Source organism: Palaemon carinicauda, chromosome 8, assembly GCF_036898095.1.
Source record: "Palaemon carinicauda isolate YSFRI2023 chromosome 8, ASM3689809v2, whole genome shotgun sequence".
Taxonomy (NCBI): Eukaryota; Metazoa; Arthropoda; class Malacostraca; order Decapoda; family Palaemonidae; genus Palaemon; species Palaemon carinicauda.
Window position 1 is genome coordinate 175,825,892 of NC_090732.1, and position 12,272 is coordinate 175,838,163.

Here is a 12,272-nt window from a genome sequence, read left to right on the forward strand (position 1 = left end):
TATATATATATATATATATATATATACACACACACATATTTACTATCTATGTAAAGAGAAGGCAAAGGCTTAAAATCCCCCAACTTGGAAAAATTAGCTGTAAAAAAAAAAAGACTAAATCACCCTTTAACGCAATGAGCAGCCGTGACAATCCACTCATTATTGACGATTGTGCCCCCGCAGAAAGGTCTGTTATCGCCTCCGAAATCAGACACACCCACGAGCCAAGGGAAGTGGTTGATGGGTGACGCTATACCGCCCACAATCTTACCGAGGAAGGGACGTCCGCATTCTGCAAGAGAGAGAGATGAACAGTTTGGGGGGTTAGAAATCACGAAAGCTGACACGTGATGAGCGTGAAATATATGTTAATGTCACGAAAGGATTAGTTAGTACACTGTTAATAATTTGCCGTAAAAAAACGGTATAAAGCCTGGAGTAAATGTTGCCAGATATTTGCCGTTTTAAAAACGGATATGTTATTATTATTATTATTATTATTATTATTATTAGTAGTAGTAGTAGTAGTAGTAGTAGTAGTAGTAGTAGTAGTATTTTTATTATTATCATTATTATTATTATTATCATTATTATTATTATTATTATTATTATTATTATTATTATTATTACTTGCTAAGCTACAACCCTAGTTGGAAAAGCAGAATGCTATAAGCCCAAGTGCTCCAACAGGTAAATTAGCCCAGTGAGGAAAGAAAACAAGGAAAACTAAAATATTTCAAAAACAGTAACAACATCAAGATAGATATCTTCTATATAAACTATAAAACTTTAACAAAATAAGAGGAGGAGATATAAGAATAGTGTGCCCCAGTGTACCCTCAAGCAAGAGAACTCTATTGATGTAAAGGAGTGATATTACGGTCACTAAATCGTAAAATATAATAACAAAGGATTGTAAAATTACGGCTCCCTATATTTTACTGAAATACGGCTGAGAATAATATATTTTTACGGAGAATTTCCGATTAAAACTACGGTTTTTTTAACAGTGTACTTTCGTGCTATTAGTAATATCGACGGACTCACAATGAGAATACATATACAAACAGATCCTATTTATACAGGAAGATGGGATCCTACAGCTGCCTTATCTGGAATTATCAGGAAACGGACAGTTGCGGGATCCTATTCTCCTTTATAAATAGGATATCTTTGTATATGATCATTGTGAGTAAGTCCATATCACTAATAGGACGAAAGTAATAACTCCAATCAAGTCTTTTTCTTTTGATTTCGTGGTTTTAATATGGTTGAACAGTATATACACTGTTAAAAAAACGTAATTTTAATCGGAAATTCTCCGTTCAAATATACTGTTCTCAGCCGTATTTCAGTAAAATACGGATGACCGTAATTTCACCATACTTTCTTATTATCTTTTACGGGTTGGTGACCGTAACATCATTCCTTTACGTCAATATATTTGTTTTTAAAATGGTAAAAATCCTGGAATAAATGTTACCAAGCATTTACGGTTTTTTAGGCAAATTTTTAACAGTGTACTTACTCTAATCAAGTCTTTTCATTTTTTCTTTCGTGACCTTAGTATGAACAGTATATGCAGAATAGTTGCCACTCGAGACAATTGGTTAAACAGAATTTGGAAGAAGGATGTAAGTGAGGAAATAGAATTTTCAACTTCTTAGTTTCTGTCTTTTCAATTCAAGCGGTTCTAGATAATCTAGATAATAAATGGAGAAAAATAAAAAATAAAATAAAATACTCTAGTTAAGCATTTCTAGATAATAGCCTTCGTTAAGTGAATAAATTAAAAATTTAAAATACTCAAAGTTTGATCTTGTTAAAGAAAATCAATGTGGAAATTAAGTTGTTTTTCTTAAATGCTCAGGAAATGTCACTCACCACATAATATTAAGTTAGGATCTCTTGTTGTTGTTGTGGGTATGGTTGTTGTTGTGGGAGTGGTCGTTGGTGTTGTGGGAGTGGTTGTTGTTGTTGTTGTAGTAGGGGTGGTCGTTGTTGTTGTTGTAGTTGGGGTGGTTGTTGTTGTTGTTGTTGTGGGAGTGGTTGTTGTTGTTGTTGTTGTGGGAGTGGTCGTTGTTGTTGTTGTTGTGGGAGTGGTTGTCGTTGTGGTTGTAGTTGATGTGGTCGTTGTTGAAGTGGTTGTGGGAGTGGTCGTTGTTGTAGTTGTAGTTGGGGTGGTTGTTGTTGAAGTGGACGTGGTGGAAGTGGTTGTGGGAGTGGTTGTTGTTGTAGTTGGGGTGGTCGTTGTTGTAGATGGGGTGGTCGTAGTGGAAGTGGACGTGGTGGAAGTCGTTGTTGCAGGTGTGGTAGTCGTAGTTGGCACTGAAAAAAAAAGAATATAGATAAATAATGACTATACTGTTATGACATCAACAATCAAGAAATTATTTCAGTTTAAGGTTTAAAGGCTGCTCATGAATGGCAGCGGCAAGGGACACTGACAATAATAAGCACCCAAGCCCCCTTTTCCACCCAAGGTAGGACCAGGGAGGGCCAGGCAATGGGTGCTGATGACTCAGCAGATAGACCTAAAGGATCCCCCAAACCACCCATCCTTAGCTCACAAGGATGGTGAGGTTCCAGACACTACAAGAAACAATCAAGCTTGAGCGGGTCTTGAACCCCAGGCCGGCAGACGCCAGACAGGGACGTTTTCAATAGGCCACCCCAATGATATTCCCCCTCATGAACAGATATATCAAAATGTAAGATAATCACAGAAATGACTTTCGATAACAAAAGATATTATTATTATTATTATTATTATTACTTGCTTAGCTACAACCCTAGTAAGAAAAGCAGGATTGCTATAAGCCCAAGGGCCCCAACAGGGAAAATAACCCAGTGAGGTAAGGAAATAGGGAAAATCTACAAGTAATTTAAGAACAATAATAACATTAAATTAAATATTTCATATAAAAACTATGAAAAAATTGAAAACAACAAGAGGAATAGAAACAAGATAGAATAATGTGCCCGAGTGTACCCTCAAGCAAGAGAACTCTAACCCAAGACAGTGGAAGACCATGATATAGTGGTTATTAATAACAAAGTTCATAAAGTGTAAATTGATAATGCAAAGATGTATTGTCAAATGATGTATCCAGTTCAGTATTTACCTTCTGAGGCTTTGATCCAGCATTTGAATCCCTTCTTCCTTATGGATTCATTTGTCCTGAAGGAAACTCGCAGCCAAGAAGAGCAGGCAGTTGTGGTGGTAGGGACCTTATTACCGCAATATCTACGTTTATCAAAAAACAATTGATAAATAGATGGGAAAAAAAATATCAACACAAAAATATAATAGAGTGATAAGTATATTTATATATCATTCGTTATAAATAATCGTTGTTAAAACTAAAAGGAAGATTAATAGAGAGATAAGTATATTTATATATCAATCGTTATAAATAATCGTTGTTAACAACAAAAAGAAGATTAATAGAGGGATAAGTATGTCTATATATCATTCTTTATAAGTAATATTTGTTAGCAACAAAAGGAAGATTAATAGAGCGATAAGTATATTTATATATCATTCGTTATAAATAATCGTTGTTAACACCAAAAGGAAGATTAATAGAGCGATAAGTATATTTATATATCATTCGTTATAAATAATCGTTGTTAACACCAAAAGGAAGATTAATAGAGCGATAAGTATATTTATATATCATTCGTTATAAATAATCGTTGTTAACACCAAAAGGAAGATTAATAGAGCGATAAGTATATTTATATATCATTCGTTATAAGTAATCGTTGTTAACACCAAAAGGAAGATTAATAGAGATAAGTATATTTATATATCATTCGTAATAAATAATTTTTGTCAACACAAATAAAAGAAGATTAATAGAGCGATAAATATATTTATATATCATTCGTTATATGTAATCATTGTTAACAACAAAAAGAAGATTAATAGAGCGGTAAGTATATTTATATATCATTCGTTATAAATAATCGTTGTTAACACCAAAAGGAAGATTAATAGAGAGATAAGTATATATATATATCATTCGTTATGAGTAATCGTTGTTAACACCAAAAGGAAGATAAATAGAGAGATAAGTATATTTATATATCCTTCCATTATAAATTATTTTTGTTAACACAAATAAAAGAAGATTTATAGAGCGATAACTATATCTATATATCATTCGTTATAAATAATCGTTGTTAACATGCACACAAAATAGATTAATAGAGCGATAAATATATTTATATATCATTCGTTATATGTAATCATCTCCTACTCGGGAATTTGATAATACCATTGGTATAATGTAGGAGGGTAAAGTGTATATACCCAATGTTATTGATTAAAAAAAATCGATTTGTTGTATGTGAATATTTCCAAAAACGTATTGGTAAAATGTTTTGTGCGTGTGTGCGTACGTATGATCAATTTTGTAGGTATATGTTCAACACACTGGTAAAAATCACTTTTTCTCCAATTTGACACACTATAGTCCATTTCTTTTAGCGATGCATATTTGCACCGACTCGCGGCGGTGCCCTTTTTAGCTCGGAAAAGTATCCTGATCGCTGATTGGTTAGAATTATCTTGTCCAACCAATCAGCGATCCGGATACTTTTCCGAGCTAAAAGGGCACCGCTGCGAGTCGGTGCAAATATGCATCGCTAAAAGAAATGGACTATAGTGCCTTTACTGGAAAAGCAAAGAAGCTTCTAAACCCTTGTAAACTTTTTCTTAACATTACTCACTTGAAATGTCAAGTTTTTAAAGCCAAAAAACTCTCGTGAGGAACGCAACATCTGTTACTGTTTTCTCAGATGATGCTGTTGCAAAGGAATTAGTCGTGCATTCTAACCATGAGGATATATCTTGCAAGGCTTTTTAGATACCACTAGAACTGCAAAAGATCCTTTTAATTGTTGAAATCAACAAGTATGGTAAAACTATGGCCTCCTATATTATACTGAAATACGACTGAGAACAGTATATTTTTACGGAGAATTTCCGATTAAAATTACGTTGTTTTTTCTCCTTTTTTTTCTTTTCTTTTTTTTTACCAATGAATGACGTGTCCAGTGCAATACATTTGAGGACTTCCTACTAATTGCATGCAATAAAGACTCTCCAAACTTACTTTGACCAGTCACAGCCATGGTTGATGACTAGGCGGTCATTTTCACATTTAGGACTGGCTTCTATGACCACTGGAGAACAATTGATCGTCAGCTCGCTGTTTGGGTCTGTGGCCTGGCAGAATGAAAAAAAAAAACATAATCTTGAAATCTGGTTAAAACGTAACATATGGCAATATTTTGTTGATAAGGATATGATGGCAGGATGAAAATAAAATCTTAAAATCTGGTTAAAACGCAACAAATGGCAATATTTTTTTGATAATATGGTGGCAGAATAACAACAAAATCTTAAAATCTGGTTAAAACGTAACAAATGGTAATATTTTGTTGATAAGGATATGATGGCAGGATGAAAATAAAATCTTAAAATCTGGTTAAAACGTAATAAATGGCGTTATTTTGTGGATAATTATATGATGGCGAAATGAAAATAAAATCTTAAAATCTGGTTAAAATGTAACAAATGGCAATATTTTGTTGATAATATGATGGCGGAATAAAAATAAAATCCTGAAATCTGGTTAAAACGTAACAAATGGCAATATTTTGTTGATGATATGATGGTGGAATGAAAATAAAATCCTGAAATCCGGTTAAAACGTAACAAATGGCGACATTTTTCTGATAATGATATGAATGCGGAATGAAAACAAATCTTAAAATCTGGTTAAAACGTAACAAATGGCGTTATTTTGTTGATAATGATATAATGGCAGAATAATAAAAAAAAAAGAAAAAAAATCTTATAATCTGGTTAAAACGTAACAAATGGCAATATTTTGTTGATAATGATATGATGGCGGAATGAAAATAAAATCTTAAAATCTGGTTAAAACGTGACAAATGGCAATATTTTGTACTAATATAGTCCTACTTGCCACCTATTGTATAATACAAATGAAAAATGAATGAACAATATCAGAGAGGCTACATTTATAAATCCAAATTTCTATATTATGTTTAAAGGTCACTCATGAATGGCAGATCAAAAAGACAGGACAATGCCATAGAGATTTGCCATATATATATATATATATATATATATATATATATATATATATATATATATATATATATATATACATATATATATGTATATATATATATACATATATATATATATATATATATATATATATATATATATATATATATATATATATATATATATATATATATATATATATATATTCAGCACCCAATGCCCCTTCTCCATCAAGCTAGGACCAGGGAGAGCCAGGCAATGGCTGCTGATGACTCAGCAGGTAGACCTCTAGGCCCCCTCAAAACCCCCATTCTTTGCTCAGACACTACTAGAAACTATCAAGCTTGAGTGGGTCTCGAACTCTCGTCCAATATATTACTAGGCAGGGATGTTTCCAAGTTTGTGAATAAAGAGGAAATTCTGTTTAACGTTGTTACTGATATTAATTTATTTTATATCTTTTATTCATTACTTCTTATATATTTTTTTATTTCTTTATTCCTTTCCTCATTGGGCTATTTTTTCCCTGATGGAACCCTTGGTCTAATAGAATCATGCTTTTCCAACTAGGGTTGTAGCTTAGTTATTATTATTATTATTATTATTATTATTATTATTATTATTATTATTGTTATTATTATTATCATTATTATTATCATGCGAAGAACTGAAAGTCTAATTAACACTAATGTGAGTCACAGTGGTTTAATATATTGTAAATCATAGAAGATTATATCTGAAAGTCTTTCAAAAAAAAAAATCCCAAATAATCTAATCTAGATTATATCACTTGATAACATGTGTCTGCCTTAGGGGATTCATGCAATGAACAGAGGAACTATAAAATTATCATGTCAAATTGGGCGTTGAGTTGCGATCAATTCATTTATTCATATATTAATTAATTTATTTATTCATTTATTTATTTATTTACTTATTTGTTTATTCATTTATTTACCCATCACCCATCTATATATTCATCTATATACAGACCTTCATTTATGTACAGTCAATGAAAATGTTAAAATCTTTAATATTATAATAGCATTAAGAGCTATGCATGTATTATACTGGGATTCAGTTTAATGATATGCGCATATGTATGACTTTACATATATACAGTTTATGGTGCGGGTGAAATATGTAAAATATTAGATGATGATGGGAAATAGATCATGGGAAATGATACTGGGGAATCGAATGTGAAATTGTAAATGATTCACATTATTATCATCAATGTTTTACATTTATGTGTTATATCTATAGTATTTATATATATATGTGTGTGTGTGTATGTATTTATACATACATGCATATATATATATATATATATATATATATATATATATATATATATATATATATATATATATATATATATTTATTTATATCTATACATATATACATTACTGTTATTAATGTTATATATATATATATATATATATATATATATATATATATGTGTGTGTGTGTGTGTGTGTGTGTGTGTGTGTGTCCACTAGTAAACAAACTGATGAATTAGTGAAGAAATTCACACCTGTACAGAAGTACTGTGAAGATTACTAAAGATATTGAAATTAAACACTTATAGGAACCGATTCTAGAAATACAATGAAAGGTATCCCAACGCCAAGGTTATGTAACTTTCATAATAGTAACATATTAATGGAACAAGGCACTTGGAAGTCACGGCGAGTTCCGGAGCCTTGTCAGAACTGCTTGAGTTACAGAACAGCTGTAGTCAGAAATGCCTATACAGAGAAGGCGATATTCAACAAGTTACAGCTGTACCCTGGTTACAGAACTCCGTAACATTAAGAAGATAACATAAAGAATAGTTTTTTCTCTTACTTTAAATGCCCAGTAGTTATCGAAATTGTTCGGGTAGTCGTTGGGAAATCTTGGAGAATCAATGCAGACTGCTTCTCCAGGAGCTAGCTGTGTCTCGGATCCGGGAGTAGCTTGGTTTGGCCCACACTCAGTCGCTGAGGAAGCCAGTCAGAAAGTATACGAGTGAATCATTTTCAAAGAAATTTTATTTATCTTTTACCTAATATATGGGTGATCATTTTATCACTATTTTTAATTTTGGGTCAAATAAGCAAATCGAATCTGATTTTGGATTCGTCGATAGAATCTGTCGACATGAATTTCGGTGTAACCGTTAATCTAATTTTTCTAGTGATAACATAAAGTGCCCTCCTAATGTTTCTTATTATATCATGAGGTATACCTCTAACACTTCTAACGATAACATGAGATATCCCTTTAATTTTCCTTATGATAGCTTAAGCTATCCCTCTGATTTTCCCTATGATAACATAAGGTATCCCTCTTTTATCCTATGATAGCATATGATATCCATCTAAGTTTCCTCTTAATAGCATAAGCTATACCTCTAACTTTTCTAATGATAACATAGAACATCCCTTTAATTTATCTTATGATAGCATAAATGTATCCTTCCAAGCTATCTCCTGCTTGCATAAGCTCTCACTCTTACATCCCTTTTAATATTCATGATGGAAACAAAGATTAGTCATTTTTGTACGTAAGCAGCTCTTCTAGGAGAAGGACACCCCAAAATCAAAACATTGTTCTCTAGTCTTGGATAGTGCCATAGCCTCTGTACCATGGTCTTCCACTGTCTTGGGGGAGAGTTCTCTTGCTTGAGGGTACACTCAGGCATACTTTTCTATCTTATTTCTCTTTCTTTTGCTTTTTATAAGTTTTTATAGTCTATAAATGGAAGATCTATTTTAAGGTTACTGTTCTTAAAATATTTTTACTGTCCTATTATTTCTCTGGTAGTTTATTTCCTTCTCTTACTGAGCTATTTTCCCTGTTTGACCCCTTGGGCTTATAGCATCCTGCTTTTCCAACTAGGGTTATACCTTAGCAAGTAATAATAATAATAATTAAATGAGTTGTAGTATCTCTTACCTCTTGGCTCTGGTACTCCGGTTTCATTTCTGACGTCACGAGGCTGTGAAGAAAAAAAAAAACATTATATTAACCTTTAGATACATCATATATTTTTCTTCAGAAGTTTATAATCATTTTAATATCATACCCTAAACCATTATCGGAAAGTGATAAGAAAACAAATATTATTTTTTCATTGGGGTTTTTCTTGGAAGCGTCCTTGTATAAATATAATGTTTTTATGTTGAATAATTTTTTTTTCATGGAAGCGTCCTTGCATAAAAATAATGTTTTTATGTTAAATAATTTTTTTTTTCACGGAAGCGTCCTTGTATGAATGTTTTTATGTTGAACAGGCTGACATATATCTCTCTTCATAGTTTATATATGACAGATCTATTTTAACGTTATTACTGATCTTAAAATATTTTGTATTATTCATAAATTCTCATGTAGTCTATTTATTTCCCTATTTCCTTATTTCCTTTCCTCACTGAGCTATTTTTTCTCTGTTGGAGCCCTTGGGCTTATAGCATCCTGCTTTTCCAACTAGGGTTGTAGCTTGGCTAGTTCAATAAAAGCAATAATAGTAACTTCATTATGGCAACAAAATTATATTAATTATTCATAACTTCTCATATAGTTTATTTATTTTCTTATATCCTTTCCTCACTGGGCTATTTTCCCTGTTGGAGCCCTTGGTCTTATAGTATCCTGCTTTTCCAACTAGGATTGTAGCTTGGCTAGTAATAATAATAGTAATAATAATAACTTCATTATGGCAACAAAATTGTATTAATTATTCATAACTTCTCATATAGTTTATTTATTTTCTTATATCCTTTCCTCACTGGTCTATTTTCCCTGTTGGAGGCCTTGCACTAATAGAATCCTGCTTTTCCAACTAGGGTTGTATCTTGGCTAGTAATAATGAAATTAATAATAATAACTTCATCATGGAAACAAAATTATTAAGATATGACTTGAATAAGATCTTATAATACAAAATCTTTGTCATCTTCCTTAACATTTCACATGAATATTAATTTGCATTACATTTCGACAACCCCCCAGCGCCTATGACCCTTAATGTTGTAACGTCATTTATGTATAATCAATCAAGCAATCAATTACTCCTAATGTCCTTCCATGAGTTTCAATGAGCTTTTATATTTCTTCGAATCCCAATAATCATATTCATTAGTAAGTAACTCTTATAGACCACTGAATTTACCACTGAAGTATCAAAGCTTATTTTAAATGCATGGACAAATCATGGATAGTCTTCACATACCGCAATTAAGGTATGCCTTTATATCAATTTATATTTTTATTACCATTTCTCAGTTATTAGTTTATTCGTTACTTTATTTCCCTTCCTCACTGGGCTGCTTTCACTGTTTGAGCCCTTATAGCATCCTGCTTTTCCAATTAGGGTTGTAGCTTGGTTAATATTAATAACAGGATCTCCCTCCCAATAGCTAGCATTTTCACTTCTTGTTACTTAAGAGAAACATAATAATTATATCAATACTCAAAATAAAAATAGAGCCCTTGTGTTTATAGCATCGTGCTTTTCCATTTAGGCTTGTAGCTTGGTTGATATTAATAATGATACTTTCCTTACTAACTCCATTCGATAACTAGATCTCCCTCTCAATAGCTAGCATTTTCTCTCCTTGTTATTTAAGATAAACCAAATAACTCTATCAATACTCAAAATGAAAATAGAGCCTTTGTGTTTATAGCATCGTGCTTTTCCAATTAGGGTTGTAGCTTGGCTAGTATTAATAATAAAACTTTCCTTACTAACTCCATTCGACAATAAGCTGTACCTCCTGATAGCTAGCACTTTATCTCCTAGTTATTTAAGATAAACCTAATAACTCTATCAAATATTCAAAATTAAAATCCTAGCATTTCTCGCCTTCAAAGAACTGAGTTTCAGTTTTACAAGGTACCCCAACCTACTACTTCAGCTAGAATCACTACTTCACTTACCTCTTGGTCGAGAACTACGTGGGCCAAAGAGAGCGGAGGCAACACACCCATCAATAGGACCAAAGCTGCTCCAACATTCCAAATGTTTGGAATCATCTTCGTCTCTGTTGATGCCTTGCAATCTGAACCGCTGCTTCTGTGAGTCCGATGTGGAGACAGGCTCACTCCCAGAATGCTTTGATGCCAGATCAGGAGGTTCTAATATACACGTTTATAGCTACACCCACAACGTAGGTATTAACCGTCAAAAACCAGGTGTTATAGGTCGTTTAGAGTCAATCTATTGGAATTGATCTGTGACTGCTAAATGCATTCGACTGAAAGAAAACTCTTGAACTTTAAACTTAATAAGCATGTTGGAATATCGGTGACTTTTATACATATATCTTATCTATACGTAGAAATGGTCTGCAAGTATGTTGAATAAAAGGGTTTTCTCAAATTATATTTTCAACAAAGAAAATCATGGATTCTTTATTTATATATCTTTCATTATTGATACAGTTTTTGTTTTTTTACCATAACATATTTTTTATTAATTTTGTCATATTTAAGATAAATTATTTGATAATTCAACATCACACACACACACACACACACACATATATATATATATTATATATATATATATGTGTGTGTGTGTGTGTGTGTGTGTGTGTGTATAAACAATTTACATATATCATATAAAAGGAATCAGAGAAAATAAAACTATTGAGTGAATCTTGACTAATGATCAAACTAGTCAGGATTCACTCAATATTCTTATTTTTCCTGTATTTTTTTGCATTTTGGCATCATATATATATATATATATATATATATATATATATATATATATATATATACATATATATTTATTTATATATATAAATATATATATATATATGTATACTGTATGTGTGTGTGGTATATATATATATATATATATATATATATATATATATATATATATATATATATATACATATATACTATATATATATATATTATATATATATTTATATATATATATATATATATATATATATATATATTTATATATATATATATACATACATACATACATACATACATACATACATACATACTTAATAACTGAATAATTTGTTGAGTAAAACCGATGTTATGTTCTGTGCTTATAATAGAGTTATGCTCTAATCGTTCACTAAAAATAAATAACATTATTTATTATTTGGTCATCGCAGCCTCTAATACCACTTTTTAATATGCCTTTTAT

General features: G+C 31.3%; 1 protein-coding gene across 1 annotated transcript in view; it reads right to left on the reverse strand.

Annotated features, from left to right (window-relative positions):
* The window catches only part of LOC137645106 (serine proteinase stubble-like), an 18,895-nt gene extending 7,669 nt beyond the window's left edge, over positions 1–11,226 (reverse strand). Inside the window, exons 1-7 of the mRNA XM_068377948.1 lie at positions 11,036–11,226; positions 9,053–9,095; positions 7,961–8,094; positions 5,124–5,236; positions 3,126–3,247; positions 1,885–2,328; positions 124–292 (exon numbers count right to left, since the gene is read on the reverse strand). Coding sequence (XP_068234049.1) covers positions 124–292; positions 1,885–2,328; positions 3,126–3,247; positions 5,124–5,236; positions 7,961–8,094; positions 9,053–9,095; positions 11,036–11,131 — 1,121 coding nt within the window. The 5' untranslated portion in view covers positions 11,132–11,226. The remainder of the gene's footprint in view (positions 1–123; positions 293–1,884; positions 2,329–3,125; positions 3,248–5,123; positions 5,237–7,960; positions 8,095–9,052; positions 9,096–11,035) is intronic.
* Positions 11,227–12,272: the final 1,046 nt, after the last annotated feature.